The sequence below is a fragment of the Bombus impatiens genome, unplaced genomic scaffold (assembly GCF_000188095.3).
Source record: "Bombus impatiens unplaced genomic scaffold, BIMP_2.2 scf_0058, whole genome shotgun sequence".
Taxonomy (NCBI): Eukaryota; Metazoa; Arthropoda; class Insecta; order Hymenoptera; family Apidae; genus Bombus; species Bombus impatiens.
Window position 1 is genome coordinate 169,241 of NT_176477.1, and position 20,087 is coordinate 189,327.

The 20,087-nt window shown below is 28.1% G+C and overlaps 3 protein-coding genes across 10 annotated transcripts in view; 2 read left to right on the forward strand and 1 right to left on the reverse strand.

Moving 5' to 3' along the window:
- The window catches only part of LOC100749508 (carnitine O-palmitoyltransferase 1, liver isoform), a 14,950-nt gene extending 5,069 nt beyond the window's left edge, over positions 1-9,881 (reverse strand). For 2 of the 7 annotated variants that reach the window (XM_012393631.3, XM_024372267.2), the window contains exons 1-9: positions 5,142-5,275; positions 4,295-4,458; positions 4,029-4,165; positions 3,661-3,937; positions 3,158-3,481; positions 2,661-2,860; positions 1,812-2,016; positions 1,628-1,735; positions 1,518-1,543 (exon numbers count right to left, since the gene is read on the reverse strand). In XM_012393631.3, coding sequence (XP_012249054.1) covers positions 1,518-1,543; positions 1,628-1,735; positions 1,812-2,016; positions 2,661-2,860; positions 3,158-3,481; positions 3,661-3,937; positions 4,029-4,165; positions 4,295-4,435 — 1,418 coding nt within the window. In that variant the 5' untranslated portion in view covers positions 4,436-4,458; positions 5,142-5,275. Of the gene's footprint in view, positions 1-1,517; positions 1,544-1,627; positions 1,736-1,811; positions 2,017-2,660; positions 2,861-3,157; positions 3,482-3,660; positions 3,938-4,028; positions 4,166-4,294; positions 4,459-5,141; positions 5,276-9,700 lie in introns of those variants that run through there. The other 5 variants (XM_033324669.1, XM_012393605.2, XM_024372268.2 and 2 more) reach the window with 4 other exon arrangements.
- On the forward strand, positions 9,578-14,059 carry LOC100749706 (gephyrin). The gene is made up of 12 exons (XM_003485419.4): positions 9,578-9,595; positions 10,713-10,797; positions 10,927-11,078; positions 11,140-11,327; positions 11,793-12,006; positions 12,283-12,567; positions 12,633-12,699; positions 12,765-12,879; positions 12,954-13,229; positions 13,308-13,447; positions 13,548-13,735; positions 13,803-14,059. The coding sequence occupies exons 2-12, from the start codon at positions 10,767-10,769 to the stop codon at positions 14,040-14,042; spliced, it is 1,896 nt and encodes a 631-aa protein (XP_003485467.1). The 5' UTR covers positions 9,578-9,595; positions 10,713-10,766; the 3' UTR covers positions 14,043-14,059.
- Positions 14,060-14,553: 494 nt separating this feature from the next.
- The window catches only part of LOC100749826, a 13,106-nt gene continuing 7,572 nt past the window's right edge, over positions 14,554-20,087 (forward strand). Inside the window, exons 1-8 of one of the 2 annotated variants that reach the window (XM_012393539.3) lie at positions 14,554-14,909; positions 15,654-18,090; positions 18,168-18,301; positions 18,409-18,544; positions 18,670-18,828; positions 19,196-19,334; positions 19,423-19,652; positions 19,937-20,084. In XM_012393539.3, coding sequence (XP_012248962.1) covers positions 15,789-18,090; positions 18,168-18,301; positions 18,409-18,544; positions 18,670-18,828; positions 19,196-19,334; positions 19,423-19,652; positions 19,937-20,084 — 3,248 coding nt within the window. In that variant the 5' untranslated portion in view covers positions 14,554-14,909; positions 15,654-15,788. The remainder of the gene's footprint in view (positions 14,910-15,653; positions 18,091-18,167; positions 18,302-18,408; positions 18,545-18,669; positions 18,829-19,195; positions 19,335-19,422; positions 19,653-19,936; positions 20,085-20,087) is intronic. The other variant, XM_003485420.4, reaches the window with a different exon arrangement.

Consider the following 20,087-nt stretch of genomic DNA (forward strand, 5'->3'; position numbering starts at 1 on the left):
TTTTTCGCTATACGACTGCATTTGTTTGTTATATGCTCGCTGGAGGCATCGAGAAGGTTCCAATCGTCGTTGCTAGGCAGTTTCTGTCAAAAGTTTGTTGTATACTCTTTGGAAGCATCGAGAAAGATCCAAACGCCGTTGCTAGGCAGTTTCTGTCTGGAGTTTGATTCCTAATACAACGTGTGTCCCATTATATCGACATCTCCAAAGTACAATTCTATGTGATTTCTAGGGAGAACAATACAACCGATCCACACCTTCGTCAGGCAAAACGTTTATCTCGTGACCGTGGCTACGTTCGGCGACCAGTTGTCACCTCGAACCCACTTTCGCTTTCACAAATATCAAACAATTACAAATGACAATTGCTTAATTACAGCTGTGATAAAATCTAGGCTAAAGCATTAGAAGACTTTCTCAAAATTGCAAAGGGAAGGCTCCGGTTTTTCTTTCATCTCCGACATATATAAACAAAATAAAAAAAATGAGTGGTCAAAGCTGACCTACAAAAAGATAAAAAATAAACAAAATGATACTATCATATGATATGATTGCTAACAATCTTTTGAACAGCTTCGTGTTAACACTTTATATGGATCATAAACGATAATTTGACTTGTCATGAACACTAACCTTACTGGGTAAATAAATGAACGGTTTCAAAATTTAATTTAAAATTAATTTCAATTCATTGTTATTTCTTTCGTTCATCCAACTTTATTCTTAATTCTTATATTAACAAAAATTGGAAAATTGATTAATCAGATAATATAAAAATTTACACAAAGTTAGATGAACAAAAGAAATAACAATGAAAGTACAATTCTAAATTAAATTTTGAAATCAGTCGTTCGATCGGCCCTGGTAAGGTAAGTATTAAGGGATTAAGGAGGTTAAATTGCAATATTTTTGACTAAAATAACTAAATTTAATAACTAAAATAATTTAACTAAAATAATTTAACTAAAATAATAATAATGAAATTTCCTTTTCTTTTAAATATACGAATATCCACAAAAATCTTTATACAACCTACAAAAAGCACATTTTTATTAAAATTAAATGCTATAAAATTTTTCTGCAAAGTCAGGACATTCTTTGTCAAGATGATGAAGAGCTGCTTTATTATTGCTTTGTATGTTAAAAAATAAATATGTTATCACATACGTCATTACATATATGTATATACTTTATTTCATAAAAGTGAGTTTCTTACTATATGTATGAAGACTTTTGTGGATGATCATATATCATTTATATACAAAGAATTATGAGATAAGGTCATAATTGCTTCAAAATGCTTCTACATTTATCGTAAAAGTTTAGTTGATATTAACAAAAAGTATTTAGTTTATGTCAGAAAAAATATAATTAATATATAATAATATATGTACCCATTTCATCATAAAACGTTTTTCTTTCAATTATTTGCTTATTTTATATATTACTTTCTTGTATAGTTTATATAGTTTAATTATATTTTTATTTTTTACATATCTTAATATAAAAAGACTCACCATGAATGTTCTGCATTAAAGCCAGTCTGTAAAACATATCAATATATAGTAATTATTTATAAATTGTACTATATTGCTTTCGAATAATGTTTTCATGTAATTTCACTTACTCTGCCATTACTTCCTATACATAAAGTAAATGATTTATCGAACCATCTGTCATATCCTTTACCATGCAATAAAATTCTACCATATTGATCTAATTTATCTGGATCTTCCTAATGATAAAAATTATGTATAAAAATTATGAACATGATACAAATTTACAAATAGGATAATTCTAGTATCACTTACTGGATCGTATACATATGGTACGTCATCTAGTGCAACTATAAATGCTGCTTTTTCAATAAGATCTAAAGATGCTTTATTTACTCCTTTCGAGAAAAATTCTTCTCTAGCTATTGCCCATGCAGTTCTTTCACCAGCTGTTAAAGCAGCCAATTTCTCTTCACCTTCTGATGGTTCTGATTTATCATCTAAAATTTGTTGCATTTGTCTGAAATAATGAAAAATACAATATATGTACATAAGAATACAGAACGTCTGTTTTAAGTGAATATGGTAAAATATTTTCTAAACAATGTTATATAAAAAGAATATTCTTAAAAAAATATGGTATGGAAGGAGACATGATGTTATTATAAATTATATTTACATGAAATCAAATTGATACTTATGGAGTAAATGCATATATTATAAGTGTATCTTGTTAATCCCTATTTTATTTTTTAAATATAAGTACTTTAATTTTTCTTAAATCACAATTTTTTTTATTCTACTATAAAGCAGGGAAACCTGTGATTTCTATAATTAGAAGTAAGTTCAAGATTATAAAAGAAAACAAAATCACAAATAAAATATTTCAATATAATAAAAATTCAAAATATGTATATATATATATATATACAAATGTTTAAACAATTTTTAATAAATAAATCTTCGAAGGTATAATGTCTTACATTTTTATTTTTCATTTTGGATAATAAAACTAATTTTATCATATATTTAATTATATAATGTACAATGTATTGTACATTATTCTTAATGTATAAATTGTATGATGTATAATGCACAAAATGGATCTTTAATCATTACAGTAGGACTAAAATACTTTTAAACACGTTACAATATTTCACTTACATTTCAATTTCACAAGCTTGAAGGATTCTGCTTTTGTGATAAATAAGGACCTTGAAATATTTTCCCTTGTGATATACAACAATATGTTTAGAATCCTGATAATGTACAATTTTATCTGTTTCAAGCCCTGGCACTCTTGTAGTATTGAATAGTCTTTCGTATTGCCATGAACAGAGAGGCACCAAACCTTGAATTAATATCTACAAGAAAAAATAAGTATTACCTAAGGATTTATATATTGCACTGTTTTAAAATATAACAAAATTTTAATAATTTCCATCTATTATCAAATTAAATTTAAATATTGGATTATTTTGATAAAGCATAGCGAAGGTATTGAAATTATGTAATATCGGTAAAGAATAGATCATAATAAATATAAATTCAAATAATTATTTATTAAAAATATGATTTAATATATAATCAATACAAAAATATTTAATTAAGCAGAAGCAGAAGAAAATATTTTACTTATAAAAACTTATTTATATACTGACCGGTTCTAATTCTTGGCGTTCAATGAGTCGTCGATACTGCAGACACGAATAAATAACACTTGCAGCACGGGCAACTTGTACATGAGTAGGATACATAAGAATCGCATCAATACCATAAAAGTTTGAATTCACCATGATAGGAGATCGCCCACGTAAATAAACATATTCTTCCCACCAATCAGAAACATAATTAGTGGCCCACCAAGATTTTAAAATCAAATAACGTTGAAGCTTCACACCAATGCCTCTTTGAAACTCATTTGCCAATGTCTCCATTCGAGAATAATTTTTATCGTCAAGTAATGGTCGAACACTGCGTAGGTACTAATTAAATATATATATATTTTTATTAATATTACGTTTAATTATATCATAATAATAAATAACTAAATGAACATATCTTAGAGAAAACGGTGAAAAATATGAAAGACCATCTTTTTTTCTAAAAAAGTGAGTACTTACTCACGGCTTATATAGGATTACGAAATATTCTATAATCTAACCCGTTTCATTGTATTTTCCACTAAGGGTAATGGCAGTCGTGGCAATGATCCTTGAAAACTATACAGCATTGGTTTGTGCCATCCAAAGAACAACTTCACTAATGTGGACCACAACTTAGTAACTCTTGAAGCATTGGACCTTTTTTCTCTTGACTCATACATCCATCCTTTGTACATAAGTAATAACTTCAAGATGTAACGCATTATATATATTACTATCAACCACAAAAACAACCCAACTATAAATGATCCTGCTAAGTGTGCTAATATTGAAGATCTATGCAATGTAAACACCAGCAGTGTAAGCTTTCATTAATTTCATTAACAATTACACAAAAATTATATTAAAAAAAGATAATTAAACTTACCCTGAAAGATATGGTGCAGCTTTTTCAACAAGGTCATAAGGTACTTTGTAGCCAGCAAAATGTATTGCAGTTACCAAAGCTATAGTGAACCATAAACTTTCTAAGGAGGCAGGGTATACACCACTTCTCAAGTTATTCTGAAATTCATTTAATTATTTTCTTAAATGCTTCTTTATTATTATTTATTTATTTATTACTTATTAATTTATTATTTATTATTATCTATATTATTTAAATGTACTTTAAATTAATGTTTATTTACTTACAACAAATCTAAAAAATCTTTTCTTCCAAGAACGGATACCTGATTGCCATACTAAATGTAAAACTTCTCTATCAAAATTAACATCCCATCCCTCATGAGTAATAGAAAAACTAAATGCTACAGCTGAATGTGCTTCCGCCATATCACTAGTTATATGCTATAAAACTGAAATAAGCATAAATCAAATTTATAACAACGATAGTAACAATAATTAGTATTTAAAAAAAATACATTTTTCTTCTAACTTTAATCTAATCTTTATACATATATACTTTCCACATTCAAGATATACATATATGTATTTGCTTATAATTTGTATAATTTCTCTGATATTTCAGTAAAAATTTATTTTTGGGTACTATAAATCCAAACTAAATGTGCAAATATATTTCTGAAAATTTTAGTGTCATTTGTTATGTAATTTAATAAAATATAGTGATATTTCTAATGTAAAATTCAATAATAGTTATAAAAAATAATAATGCAATTTTCAAATATTTTAATATATAGATTTTATATATGCACGTATAAAACTTTATCCAGTTATTAATTTCTTAAGTATAAAAAAACGTCTTATTATTGTATTACTGTGCATATGTATAAGCTATCATATTTTAGAAAACATTAAGTGCACACTTATAACATGACTATATCATATGTTTCATTCTATAAGTCTATATTTGTGTACTTATTACGCATAACAAAGAAAGATTATTAAATTCAGTAAGAACTATCAAAATTGTTAAAATCAAGTATGATATACAAGCTATCTGAAGGTATCAACCATAATTGTATCATTTTTAAATAATTATTTCTAATTATATATAAAAAAATACACTTTAGCTTACGATAAAAGTTTAAAACAGTTGAAAATAACATGCACGTATACTTTCAAATAGAAACGGTTCACTTTTACGCTTCGGTTATATAACCTTGGACTTTGAACGATGCTCGTCTGGTTGGAAAAGTGGTCGTAATTTTAGCAAACAATTACTTGATCTCACTATACATTCTAAATCCACTTACATACATAGTCTACACATATTCTAAAATAGTATTTATTATGAATTCTATAATATAGGATATCTTGATCATATTAAATAATAGTGTCTCCCAAAATTTTTGTAAATTTATATAATATAGACCTCTTTACTTAATTTAACTTAGCAATGTTCTCTTCCAAGTGCTCTATGTATTCTATGTATTCTCAAGTATTCTATGAATTTTTTTTGCTATATAAATATAATAATATATTTCCAAACGAAAACATCTTAAACTTAACGTTCAACTTTCTTTAATTTGTATATGCAGACGTTCGTGAGTACTTTACGTATAGAATATTGAAATGACAGATAATTTAAATAAAAATGTAAATAAAACAAATCAAGAATTTTGAAGCTGTTTCTTCGCAAAGTTATTTCTTTAAAAACAGATAACTAAAGTTCATAATAATTATCATAATCATTATCAAAATTATTTAATTAAAATAATTTTCAAGTTAGATTAGTTATTTAATTTATAAATTAATTATTCGAACGCACGTACTCTTATTGAAAACAATTTTTTTTTTAAATTGATAGGAAAGCTATTACCGTTATTTCAAGCAAAGATATCAAAGATCATATTTGCCATTAATTTATATATCTGATAAAATTTACGTATTATTGCCATAAAAATTAAATATTCAGATATGTACTTATGTATGTATTTATGTATGAGTGGTAATGTATCTTGAATCATTTGCAACTTTTTAAAAAAGATACTATAAAGAATATGTTATAATGGGAGGATATGTTGCTTATTTTCCAATACCAATTCCAAATTACATTAGATTCTAATATAAAATATTTGAAATTTATAATTCAATTATTATTTCAGTTAAGAGAAGACAAATAGGAATTAATTGTCACGTATAATTGTTAAAATATTCAAAGACCTGTGTATAAACTTTGAGACCAACAAAATTAGGTTAGTTTTAAGTTACTTTCCTAGATATCGTACTAGTTTCATTTATAGTAATTATCTTGCGCATCTAGTTATATACAAAATTGGATATTTATCATTCCAAAATAGAGATACTGAAGTCTTTGTGAAATTGGATAAGATTTTCTCCAAAGAACAAAGCATCATTATCCATTTTTTAATTTGTTATTGCTATAACTCATTGTATGAAAATATTGTTTTTGGTCAATAATCATATCAAGTAAATCATATTTTTATGTAATGATATTGAAACAACCAGATAATTTGTATATAAATCAGAAAAAGTTAGAATGTTTATTATTATTACTAATTACAATTTTCATTTACAACATATTTTATAAGTGTAAAAAGTATTTATGTATCGATGCATCTATGTATATGTATATGTGTATGTATGTGCTACAATTGTGGCTTCTTTAATAAGATCAACTAGCCTATTTCCTCCTAATCTACAATATCGTACTTACTATTGGAAGGGAAATAAATAAGTGGTATGAAAAAAGATGTATTAAGTCAAGAACTTCATTATTTAAATGACACTACACTATATTTCATTATCATTCTTACTTCCTTTATAGTTTACAAAATTGCTAGGTCACCATTAATTAAAATACAAATTGAAGGTTATTTTGTATGTATAATCAAAGGCCAAAGCATACAGATGTATGTATGTATGTATGTGTGTGTGCGCACGCGCGCGTGTGTGCGTGCATGTATGTATATAATGCATTAAGCAATATATCCATGACACTACTTTTCACATTCCAAAGTAAAAGAATTATATATGTATAGCTGATATTTATCAGTGAGTCGTGTTGCTGCAACTTCAGGACTGTTTACAAACGTTGCGGCACAACGAGTATAATAGATAATGGATTCAATCTACTGTTTTAAAAAATATACTTTCTGTGATGAAGAATTTACATAAGTTACTTTATACAATTTATTCCCCAAATCACCAAATAAAAATAGCATAAGCGGAAAATAATCTCGTTTACAAATTAAACTAATTAATTAGCTTTACCTTAGAATATCTATTTTATATAGTAAATTCACTACCTAACAGCAAATACGTGCATGTATCGAATGATACATAAATAGTACCTTTTAGGAATATAATATTTAATTGCTAGCACGGAACTGTATTATAACTTGACTTTTATGTTTATTAATAAGACATGTGAAATAGAGCCTACGAAGTGATAGCACACTTCAACTATCGTCTAGATTTCTTAATTTTCCTTGACTTGTGCAAATATAATGTATAGACACAGGCAGTCATTATTAACAATATTACAGATATTCGTTATAAAAATGAGATTGCAACAAAAATTAAACAACGGGGAAATTCAAAATTCAAAACTGTTGTTGGATAGTTATAATATGAAAAAAGAGCAAACACTTCTATGACTTCTGCGTGCTGTATTGAATTTATATTTCATAACATGTGTAATTATTCAGAAACTGAAGAGAAACATTCGTTGTTCATTTCAAATATATAAGAATATTAAACGGTTAAGACCGAAAAAAAACTTGGATTAATAGTAAAATGTATGAGGGATTAAATAAACCTTATAATAAATACATAACATATACAGTAAAATAAAAATATTCGAGATATCTCGTATTAATCTACGAGAGATAATTCAGATGACTTGGATTATTACTATTAACACATATAAAAAAGAGGATTTTGATCATGGAAGAACAGTGTCAAATGGGTAAAGGCAGTGTTATGTTTTGGACGAGTCTGTGATGAAAAAACTGATACGGTATTAATCCAAAGACAAAATAAATAGCATCATTTATCATAATTTGATACAACAAAAATATTGTTTACCAACACCATGATACTATAATTTCTATGTCGAAATCGTGAATCCCTATCAAATATTAGGGCTTCGTATTCATATATGTAACTCGCTACTAGCAATAAATCGAAGTTTTATTTGGTGCTTATTATCTCTATGGTAGTTCATCATCTCCCACGTGAATGTATTCATAATTCTAACTATGCCAAAAGTATATAAATTTCCTTTTTTGTTTATAAAATTAGTATTGACTAGAGATTGCCAATGCTTAATGACATGTTTATAATTCATAAGAAGCTGATTAAAAGAAACATATAGATGGCAAAGCTTATTAGTTCTAAATGAAATACGTAATTTTTTTTTTAATCACTTGTATCCATTAACTCTACGTTCAATATCGAGATATGATATATTTACATACTTAGTATTGTTTGTTTTTCTTTTTAATGGTAATTTATAATTTTTGTGTTTATTTCATATTACTATATTAAATTCAAAAATTGAAACTTTGAGCAAAACATTACAATAAAAGCGTAAAGTTGAATTTTGACATTACACAAGATCATATTGAAAATTTTACTGGAAAAACGAATTATTTTAATATAAAAGACAATCATAAAATCATTGCAGTTTCGATATCGCGTAAAAAACAAATATCTAAATAGATATTCCGCTGAATTTTATCACACCTGAAAATCCCTTAAATTTGAATACAAAATATTAATTAAGATTGATTCAAGACTATATTAGTACAAATTAATGTGCACGCACATACACATACATTTGCAACATTATTACGTATATCAAGTATGTAGCTACAAATTTTAAGTATTACCTTAAAAAAACGCGTAGGTTTTAAAAAAGATATAGAAATATAATAATGTATGCTGTAATACTTTACGAAAATCAATTTTTACGAAAATTGTTTATCAGAAAATTAATGTTTTTTATAAAATATTTACAATATATATATATAATATTTATACTAATAATCTTGCAATGCATACGAATATAAGTTGGAATATCCATATGGAATATTGAGAATGCAAGTAATCTTCCAAAAATATTTTGAATCTACATACTGGGAATTGTCAAATTTGTTATATGTAATAACCAATATATTATTATTACTATTATCGTTGTTGTTATTATTATTCTTAAACTATAATAATAATGAAAAAGAAATTTAATTAGAAAGTTATTTAACGTATCATGTTAATACATTCATATGTTATTACGCAGATAATTTATTTAGTATATTATGAAACCGAATTCAGTATATGAAATATATATTCTTTAAATTATATAAATTTTATAAAACATAATAACTATGTTCTTGTTTTTAGAAAAAGGTACATTCCTACTGTATACGTATATTATTTCTTTTGTATATATGAAATGGAAGCCAAAGGTTATTAGCCTTAAGAACTGAAACTTGCATTCTGATTGGTTAAAGTGAAGGGTGTGCGTAGTGCGTGGTCGTGCCTCCCATCTTGGATTTTTTTCGTGTAAGTAGGCCAAAATAATTTACTTAGTCGCTATTAATAAACTGCAATTTTCCCATGTGTTGTTTATATTTATAAATAAATAGAAATTAATTATCAAAACATTACCCCGGTTAACAGGAATTCCCGTGGCGTATACAGAAGTAAATTTTATGGTAGAAATTTCACAAAGTAATAGGATTGTAAATCTTTGAATATCTCTCAATCCTTACACACCTTTCGTTCCACTGCCTCCACTACGACTTCGTATATAATGTACTATTCACTCAGCCTTTTAACCCCCTCCCTATATTCACAACTACATAAAATAATCAAGTTGCCAACTTGTTGGCTAAACTAAACTATAGAATGCTCATCACTTACACGTTAATATCTCTACTTGTATATATTAACTTGCATATATGTACATATATACGATGCAACGACGATGATAACGAAAATATTACCTATAATACACGAAAGGATTCCTTATGCATAATGATGATTTACTCGGCTAACAATTATTATTTAGTCGATTAATAATAATTTAAAAATTTAATAAATTATGTATTTATTAACACAAACAATATCACTTTTATTCAAATAACAATTACATATCGCGTTGTACATATGCATTCGCACGCGCGTTCATACGCACACACATACACACATGTATATACTTTTATTTATGTACATTTTTTTAGCTAAATATTATCTTAATTCTTATTTGTTTAATATTTTTACATTTTATCTTTTGCTCAGATAAATAATAATTCTCAGCGATGTTGTTTTCGTATATAATTATCAATATTTAATAATAAATATGGTTATTATGAGTACGGTAAATATGTGTGTTACTTACATTATACTATAGAGTATGCGTTAACGATAACAAAAACTAAGATTGGCAATACTGAAAGTTAATAAGCTTATAATTTCTCTTTAAAAACAAGTTATCTAAAAACATAAATGTTAAATATATACTCATATATATATATATGTTAATATTATTTTAATTGTTTTCAAATTGTTATGCTATATGTTTACTATAATAATTTACTTATTGAGATTATAATATATTATATTATATGAGATTATATTATATACCAATTTTATTAATTTCATGTTATCATAATTTTAGTGTTATCAAACGGACATACTTACTTATCCGTGTGCAAATAATTACGTATAAAGTATGGATTTAATAAGATTCGGATTATTAACAGGTAGTTTATTACATTGTTATTACATTGTTATTTTAAAGTTGTCCAAAATTTGATTTGTTTATAAATTTTATTTGTTGATTCACTTTAATAACACCATAATATGTAGTAATTTACAAATTTTATCATTAGTTAGTGATAGCTGCTATAAATGTGAAAATGAAGATAAAAGTGGACATGAAATAGAACAATGTATTAAAGATGAAAAGTCTGATATTGCAAAGATTTTAAGAGGTCAAGTATGTTATAAACATATCGTTCCTGATGACAAATTTACAATAAAGGTAATTATTTAGTATAGAATTTCATAACTTGATATGTATATGTATATTTTTATATGCCTAGGAATATCTAATTTCATGGAGCAGTAATGGACAAGTAGATGTTATTCTTACAATTGGTGGAACAGGATTTTCTAAAAGAGATGTAACTCCTGAAGCAACAAAACAAATTATTCAAAAGGAAGCTCCTGGAATAATTGCAGCTATGCTAATATCCAATCTAAAAATCACTCCATTGGCTATGTTATCTAGGTACAATGTTTTTTATAAAATTAAATATTTGAAAATTATTCATTGATATCATTATCTTAACTTGTCGTGTTTTCATATTTTATATTAACGTTAGCATATATTACGGTACTTCATTAAAAAATTAGAAAATTTGTTGAATAACTAATCTTTTTTGTTATTACTATTTTTATTGATAACAGATATTGTTATTATTATTTTTGGGTAATTATTTGTAGAGTACGATAATATTAATATTTTTGTTGTGATATTAACATGTTTGTTGTCTTGCTTCTTAGTCTAACTAATATAACAGATATTTTTAAAACAGTAACTTATTTCTTTTTCTAACATTTATCTATTTACAAAGTTTATTTTGTTGATAAGCATTTTCAAAATGTATGTTACATGCACACTGCATAATTTTTTTTCATTAATACACGTTTTTCGGTAGTCTTTAAATGTATATTTTAAATATATGTTATTAAGAGGTGTATGTGGAATACGAGATAAAACATTGATTATAAATTTACCGGGATCACCGAAAGCTGCAAAGGAATGCTTAAGCGTAATCGCATCTGCTATACCACATGCTGTTGACTTAATTAGAGATAATAAGGAAAGAATAAAAGATACGCATGCAAATGTGCAAAATAACATTGTTGCAGAAATTCCCTTGTCACAAGGACAAGATAAAATTATGGTAAGGCTTTATTAAATAAAATCTCTTCTAATTAAATGAATAACTTTTCGTGCATCAAAAAAAGAAATATACAGAATGTAAAAAAATTGATTTTGTAGAAGATTTTTAGGGAGATATTACTCATAGATTTCTTTATAGATGGAGCGATAGATAAAATTTTGGATGAAAAATACCTTTCAAAAGATATTTGATATTTCGGCAATAACTCAAACATGCTATAGACGTAAACATAAATATATGTAAAAAGGAATGTATATGTATATTCTTTTTCTACAGTCATGTTTAGCTAGTATAGTTGAACGCAGTAGAGAATCTCCATATCCAATGATCTCTGTGGAAGAAGCTCTACAGTTAATACATAAACATGCAGAACTGTTAAATTTGAATGATACATCAGAGGAGGATCTAGAAAAATGTCATGGCAGGATATTAAGTGGTGATCTATATTCTAAGTATGATTTACCACCATTTAGAGCCTCTATTAAAGATGGTTATGCAGTCTTAGCAAGCGATGGAAAAGGCAGAAGAAAAGTACTAAGCGGAATAAAAGCAGGAGACACTGTAAGCAATATCTTCAACGTATTTTGATATAACTAATATAAGATTTCAATATTATAAATTTATAGGCCACTGCGATTAAACTTGAACGTGGCATATGTGTAAGAGTAAATACAGGTGCTCCAATTCCAGATGGTATGCTTAATATGCTCAATTGGAATAATATTTTTTGCCATTTTCTTATTATTTTTTATTTAAAGATGCAACAGCAGTTGTGCAAGTTGAAGATACTAAACTTTTAAAGGGAACTTCAGATAGTATGGAGGAGAAGGAAATCGAAATTATGACAGAAATACAACCAGGCCAGGACATTAGGTATCTTGTTTTTAGTTATATGATGTTCGTTAAACAATAATATAATAGTTATTCTCTCTTTTATTTACTTTAAGGCCAATTGGTTGCGATATTAAAAAAGGAGAATTAATTTTGAAGTCAGGAACAAAACTTGGAGCAATAGAATTAGGGCTTGCTGCTGCATGTGGTTACAAAAAGATATTAGTCACTGATCTTCCAAAAATTGGTGTATTATCTACAGGAGATGAATTACAATGTCCTGGGACTACTTTAATGCCAGGACACATATATGATAGTAATAAAATTACATTATTAACAATGTTAAGGGAAAATGGTTTTGATCCTTTGGACATGGGCATTGCATTGGATGAGTAAGTTTTTCTTTATTTATATTTTGTTTCCTATATTTAAAAAACGTTATTTTAGTTTAATTGTTATATGTTATGTAGTGAGAGCATTATGGTACATAAGATTAAACATGCTCTAAAACAAGTCGACGTACTCATAACATCAGGTTCTGTATCAATGGGCGATAGAGATATGCTGAAGCCTATTTTACAATATTATTTTAATGCTACTATACATTTCGGTAATATCATTATTTAATAGTATAATTATGGTTATACACATACAATATGTATACAATAATTTTGAATATTATAGTAAACATTTGAACATTTAAATTTTAGGACGAGTAAACATGAAACCTGGGAAACCAACTACTTTTGCAACATGCTTTTTCCAAAATAAGAAAAAATATTTATTGTGTTTGCCGGGTAATCCAGTTTCTGCGACTGTTACTATGAATTTATTTGCATTGCCTTTACTAAAGCAATTATGCAAAGACATCTCCATGCCAACGATTGTGTCAGCAAAAGTATGTAATGTATTTATGTATTTCGAATTGTTAGTCTGTATAGTATTTAATTATATTTTGATGATAGTTAATGTCATCTTATAAGTTGGATCCACGTCCGGAGTATGCAAGAGCAATTTTAAAATGGAATGATGTAGATACTTTGCCATTAGCTTACAGTACTGGAAATCAAATTAGTAGTAAATTACTTAGCTGTAAAAATGCAAATGCATTATTAATATTACCAGGATGTAAAGCAGAAAAAACTGTATTACAACAAGGGGAGGTGGTACAAGCAATGTTGTTGGGATTTACGCAATGGTCATAATTGAACAAAGACAAATAGGAGGGTAAAAATGAAATTGTTATAAACACTTTATTATCCTATATTTGGTTAATGGAATTAAAATGTAATATAATATATGTACATTGTTTATACATATAAAATATTTGTATATAAAAGTTTGTTAAAAACAAGGTGTAGTTTTGAAAGTATATATTTGTATACATATATTCGTGTAATGTTCATTGTAATTCTGCAATAAAATATTTTTTAAGCGACAAAATTTTGTATAAATAAATTTATATAAATCATAGTACATTATAATACATTATAATTATATATATATATATATTTATATAACATTTATATATTTTGTTCTATTCCTTATTCTCTCTATATGTATGTCTATATTATTTTACGTGAAGAAGAGATGAGAAAAATCTTTACTGTTGTCTGCTACTGAGTTTAAACGAAGAAGTGATTCCATCTGGTGGAGATGTAAAGAAAACCACAGAATATAAAACCACAGAGATAGAATCTGTTATTTGGTATGGTATAAAGGAGGAGTGGGGGAGCGGCGCGAGGAAGAAAATGGCCGACAAGGCAACGGTAAAAGGGCAGGGACGTCGAGTGAGATACGTGTTTCGGGAGAAAGAAATGCGAAATCCGTGTTAGATCTTATGAAACCAGACGGGAAGTATTAGTAAAACGATCGTGTTATTGCTTCTTTTGGTGGTGTGTTCAAATAAAATATTGTCGGACTAGTCTATTGTATTGGTGTATTAATTTATTGTTTAAAAAAGCGTTCGCGGGCCGTGTGTAAGAATAAAAGGGCTTGATAGACGTAAACATAAATTATGCGTTAGTTTATGTATATTTTTTGTCGGCCGATTATACTTATATTCTACACATGTAAGTGATTTTGTTGAAAATATATTACTAGAAACTTTTATAATAGTATATGAGCTTGGCAAAATTTCGTACGTGACAAATTCATCGATCAGTAGAGTAGGTTTATGTTAGCCACTTGTGGCCATCTACGGATACATTTAAAAAGTATCCTGTTGTCCTTGTCCTTTTAATTTCTCTATCTTCAACGTGGGCTCTACATTTTTTGTGAGTTCCCTGTATTTTCTCTATGAAATATGAACGGATTCTAGTGAAAAATTTTGAACAACGAATTTATCTGATGCATGTTATATGACGGAAGTAATGAAATTCAAAGGGATCGATTTGTCAACAAGTCGATGAAAGTTCGCGCATTCGACAATCTCGATCGTAATTCTTCTTCATTTTACCGTAGAATTTGGATACTTTGTTGACTGTTAGGAAATATGGAACTGGTTTCACTTCGTTTTACTTGTACTTTAATTGCCTTTAAACATGGTTTATTTCGAATAACAATATAAAATACTAGTATGTGTGTGTGTCAGTTCGTCGTCATCTTGAGATTCTCATAAAAAAAAGAGAAATAATCGAATTATCTTTGCATTATACAAGTTTTTAATGCATATAAGACAAGTTCTCTTATTGCTAATAATATATCTTCAAAAAAGTAGATTTCAAAAGTAGTTTACTTTGCTATTATATGTTTTGTGTTATTTTTCTATGATAAAAAGATGCTAATAAATTTTCATGTATTTGTTTTATTTTCAGAGATAGTTTCAAAAAAAGTTACAAGAGTTATAATATTTTACAATGGCAGTTAGGTAGTTTTAATGGTTTGCTCAGCGCTTTTTTAAATATTGAGCACATTTCCATCAAATTGAAAATGTAAAGAAAACAATCATAATGAAGCCACAGAAAAAGGCAGCAGTTGCCCGGAAGGCAACAAAGATGCCAACAATTGCTAAAAAACGTCGATCATTTTTAGAAAAGTCTATATCTGATATAAGAAAAGAGAAAAAGCCTAAGAAGCTTGAGAAGGGGGAGGATGCAAAAAGAAAAATAGAAAGTGATAAAAAGAAATCAGAAAAAACTGAGGAAAGAAAGAAGATAGAAGATAAGAAAAAGATTGAAGAAAAGCGAAAAGAAAAATCTGAAAGAGTGGATGAAAAAAAGAAGTGTATAAAAGATTATGAAAAGAAGTGGGAAAAAACTGAGGAAAAGAGATCAGATAAAACAGATGAGAAGATCACAGATGAGTGTACTTGCGACAGTGCAGAGAAAAAGAAATTACAAAAAATGGAAGAGAAGCCAAAAGTAGATAAACAACTAATGGAAAATAAGAAGAAACCTGAAAAACTAGAAGACAAAAAGAAATGTGGTAAATTTGATGATGAAAATGTAGAGGAACAAGCGAAACTTTCAAATGTTACAGAAGAGAATGATTTGCACGAGGAAAAGTTAGATCACCTTTGTACCATTGTGAAGAAAAAATGTAAAGATGAGAAAAAGAAAGATTCAAAATTGATGAAGCCTGATATCAAGGAAAATATGAAAATATCTGTGATAAAAGATAAGAAATCAGATCGTAAAAAGCTCCTTGAGAAAGGTATGATAAATACTAAATCTCCCTTAGGACGAACTAAAAAAGATTCTAAGGCAAAATCAATGCAAAAAAAAGGTATTTCTAGAAAGACTGTTTTAGCTAAAAAATCACATTTATCGGTAGTTCAAAACCTGGTGGATAAAAAAATTAAACTAAGCAAATTGGTAAAAGATGAAGAAACATCTGTAAGTGAAGAGGATGAAACAATGAAAAGAACAAAAAGAAAAAATGTTAATATTTCTAAAAACAAAATTATGCAAGAGAAAAAACCAAAATTAGGAAAACATATGAAAGCTAAGTTGCCTTCAAAAAGTAATAAAATAAATACTGCACTAAAAAAAGATGATAAGCTAAAAACACTTGTAGAAAAAGTTATATCTAAGAAAAGATTGGATGCAAAAGAAACAGAAAAATTAACAAATGAACATAAGAAGATTATAACTAAAGATGAATTAAATGAAGAAGTAAATACAACTAATATAAAAAGCGAATTGGAAGACGATAAAGACATTGATAAAAGTAGTAAAGAAGAACAATCTCAATCAAAATCACAAGATATTAAAAAGATTGTTAAATGTGCTCCAAAAATAGGGAAAAAGATAATGAAAAAGAAAGTTGTGAAAGTACAAATAGAGAACACTAGCCAAACTTCTTCTTCTTCTGAGGAAACATCATCCGAGGAATCTAGTAAACAAATAAAAGTTTGTGAAGATAGCTCAAATGATAACGCATCTTCTAAACAAGAGCAAGTTGATAGTGAAAATATACTTGACACAAACTTGAAAGATGAACCGATTAATGGGGACAATATAAGTGGCAATACGTTATTGTCAGAATCAGAAGATGAAAGTGATGATGAAACAAAAAAAAATAAGCAGAAAGAAATTAAAAAAAAAGAAAGATCCGGTTCACCATCTGATGAACGTGTTAGAAGAATGAGATTGTTTGGATTTTGGAGTGGACCAAAACGATATAGAGTAGCTTCCCTGAATGCATTGGCCAAAGTACATTGTTTATATGAAAATGAAACTGGAGGGGTTTATCTTGGTGGTTTCTGCAAACCAAAGCCTGAAAAGGAAAAACAAAAGAAAAATAAAGAGGAGAAAGAAGAGCAAATTCGTAAAGAAAAAGAAAAGAAGGTAGAAACTAAAGCAGAAGAAAATATCCCAAAAAGGAAACTCAGGAATGTACCAGGATTACGTGGAAAGCATTGGGATATGTTAGAAAGTTCGTCATCTTCATCTTCTTCTGATGATGAGTGTGAACGTGATAAAAATATGGAACATAACAAGAAAAAAATAATCAAACGAAGAAAGAAAAATGAAGAAGTAATGGATCTAAAGGATATGGTTGTTTGTAAAAGAATGGCAAGCCTCAATGCTACAGCTATTCTAGCTGCTTCCTACTCAGATGAAAAAAATCGTTGTGGTAGCAGTTCTGATTCTTCCAGTGAATCAGAAGTGGAAATTATTAAAAAGCGTAAACAAAATGATTCTGACATTGAGAAACGAAAGTCAAGGCAAAATCCAGAACAAGATGAAGTTCTAAAACCATCTAATAAACTTGTTATTGTGAACCAAGACACAGATGTTACTATTACTGGTACGCGATTATATTTCATTAAGTTCACTTTTCACATTTGTTTGCTATTTACATTAGAACAAAATTTTTATTTTAAGGTGTTTATGTTAATCAAACTCGATCTACGCATCATGAAGGTTATTGCAGTATTGCTGGCATGCAATATAGAATAAGTTCAACAAGTCATACTCAAACTGCAGCTACTGCAGTTGCTACTGAGCTCCATGATCAGGTTGGTATTGTTATGTGTTTTCAGAGTTTCTTTATTTTTAAATATAATTTAAAAAAGGTATGTATTAATTTAAAAATTGTTAAATGCATTTATATCTTTTGCGCCAGCAAAAATTGGAGCAACCTTGTAAATCATATACACCTTTGGGGGCGCTATCTTCTATGCAACCACCAGGGAGTCAGAGTAATCATCCAAATATGTCACCTAGAAGACATTCTGCATTTTCAGCACCACATCAACATGGTAAACTATCTGTCTTATTTATTATAATTATTTATTAAATAAGTGTGAAATATATTGAAAATCAAGTTGATGTTTGAAAGAACAAAAATACATAGAAGTATAATATACACGAAATATAACATTAGGATATTATCAGCCGGCTGGACCACTGATACAGCACCCACCAACTTTACCACCTATTAAGGGACCTCCGCCAGAACCAACACCTACACCTCCACAGAATTCTGAAGGCTCAGATGATTTAGTTGCAACTTCTACAACTTCTGGAGGAACAAGCAGTACAGGTATATTTATACACTAATAACTATTTTACATTACAATCTTAAATTTGATAAATTTCAATTACTTTAATGCTTTGAACAATTTTTTTCATCCATATATTTATTAAGAAGAGTATAGTGTGGTATAAAATCAATGGGATGTACATATATTCCGAATATTTAGATTTACAAATTAACAAAAATTTTTTTTGTTGTACCACTAACTTTAATTTCTAACATTTTATTTAAAAAACTTTCTTAGCCTAAAATTCTTCTAATATCTAAACAATGCATACAATAAAAAATTCAGCTTATGAACTTTCTGTAAGGTATTTTTAAAGATTTTGAATTGTTTATCAGTTAACATCTCTATTTTTTTTTTTTTTTTTAGGAGGTGGATTTTATAGGGCATATTGCCCTCAATACTATGGTACACCACCACAATATGCAGATTTGTGTTATCCACCAACATATTCTCATCCACATGCTCATCCACCGCCTTATTATAAATATGCACCCACTTATAGAAGGTAAAATATGCTAACCGTGTTATTTTTCGTTACTTTAGCAAAATTATGATTATATTCAATTTTGATTTTTAATGTACTGTAAAAAAAGGTACCTTTTCAGGCAGTATTATGGATATCAGGAATCTGGTGGAGGCGGCGGTCCTGGTAGCGGTGGTACTGCAGGAGGTCCAGCAGTTGTTGATTATCAGCCACCTCCACCGCCACCTGGTGAATACCCCCTGCCACCATATTATGGAGGATATCCTCCACCTCCACCACCACCTCCTCCACCACCCAATCCGGCATATTTGCATTCTCAGGGAAGACCTTTTGTAGATCGTGAGTATCTTAAATAGTTACCAAACATATTTTCGTTATTGTTTGTATAAAATAGTCTAGGTACAGGACGATTTTTCCTTCCTAGAAAATCATTATAAATTATGCTGTTAAGACTCATGGTTGTTCTAGTATTAAATTGTTAGTTATTATTAAATACTATGAATTTGAAAATGGTAATCTTATTGAGAAAAAAGAAATGATAGGATAAAGTATGTTGTAGTTGTTTTATTAATTACATTATACGAAATAAAATGAGAATGATATTAGAAAATAATTCGTTTTAGATGCAGCCTTCCAGGGTTGCCCATGCCCGATGCAGTCTTGTCCAAAAAACGTGGATACTGGGCCCCTTATTGGTAATGGTAAGGGAGCGCCAGTGGTATCGGGGCCCGGTCTGTCATTGCCGCCCAGTGCTTTGGTAGGTCCGCCCTCGCC

Bases quoted from the DNA above. Each gene is read 5' to 3' on its own strand.
- LOC100749706 (XM_003485419.4), top strand. From the start codon at position 10,767: ATGGATTTAATAAGATTCGGATTATTAACAG. The intron at 12,007-12,282 runs GTAAGGCTTTAT...CTTTTTCTACAG, and splicing joins AAGGACAAGATAAAATTATG to TCATGTTTAGCTAGTATAGT. The intron at 13,230-13,307 runs GTAAGTTTTTCT...TATGTTATGTAG, and splicing joins ATGGGCATTGCATTGGATGA to TGAGAGCATTATGGTACATA.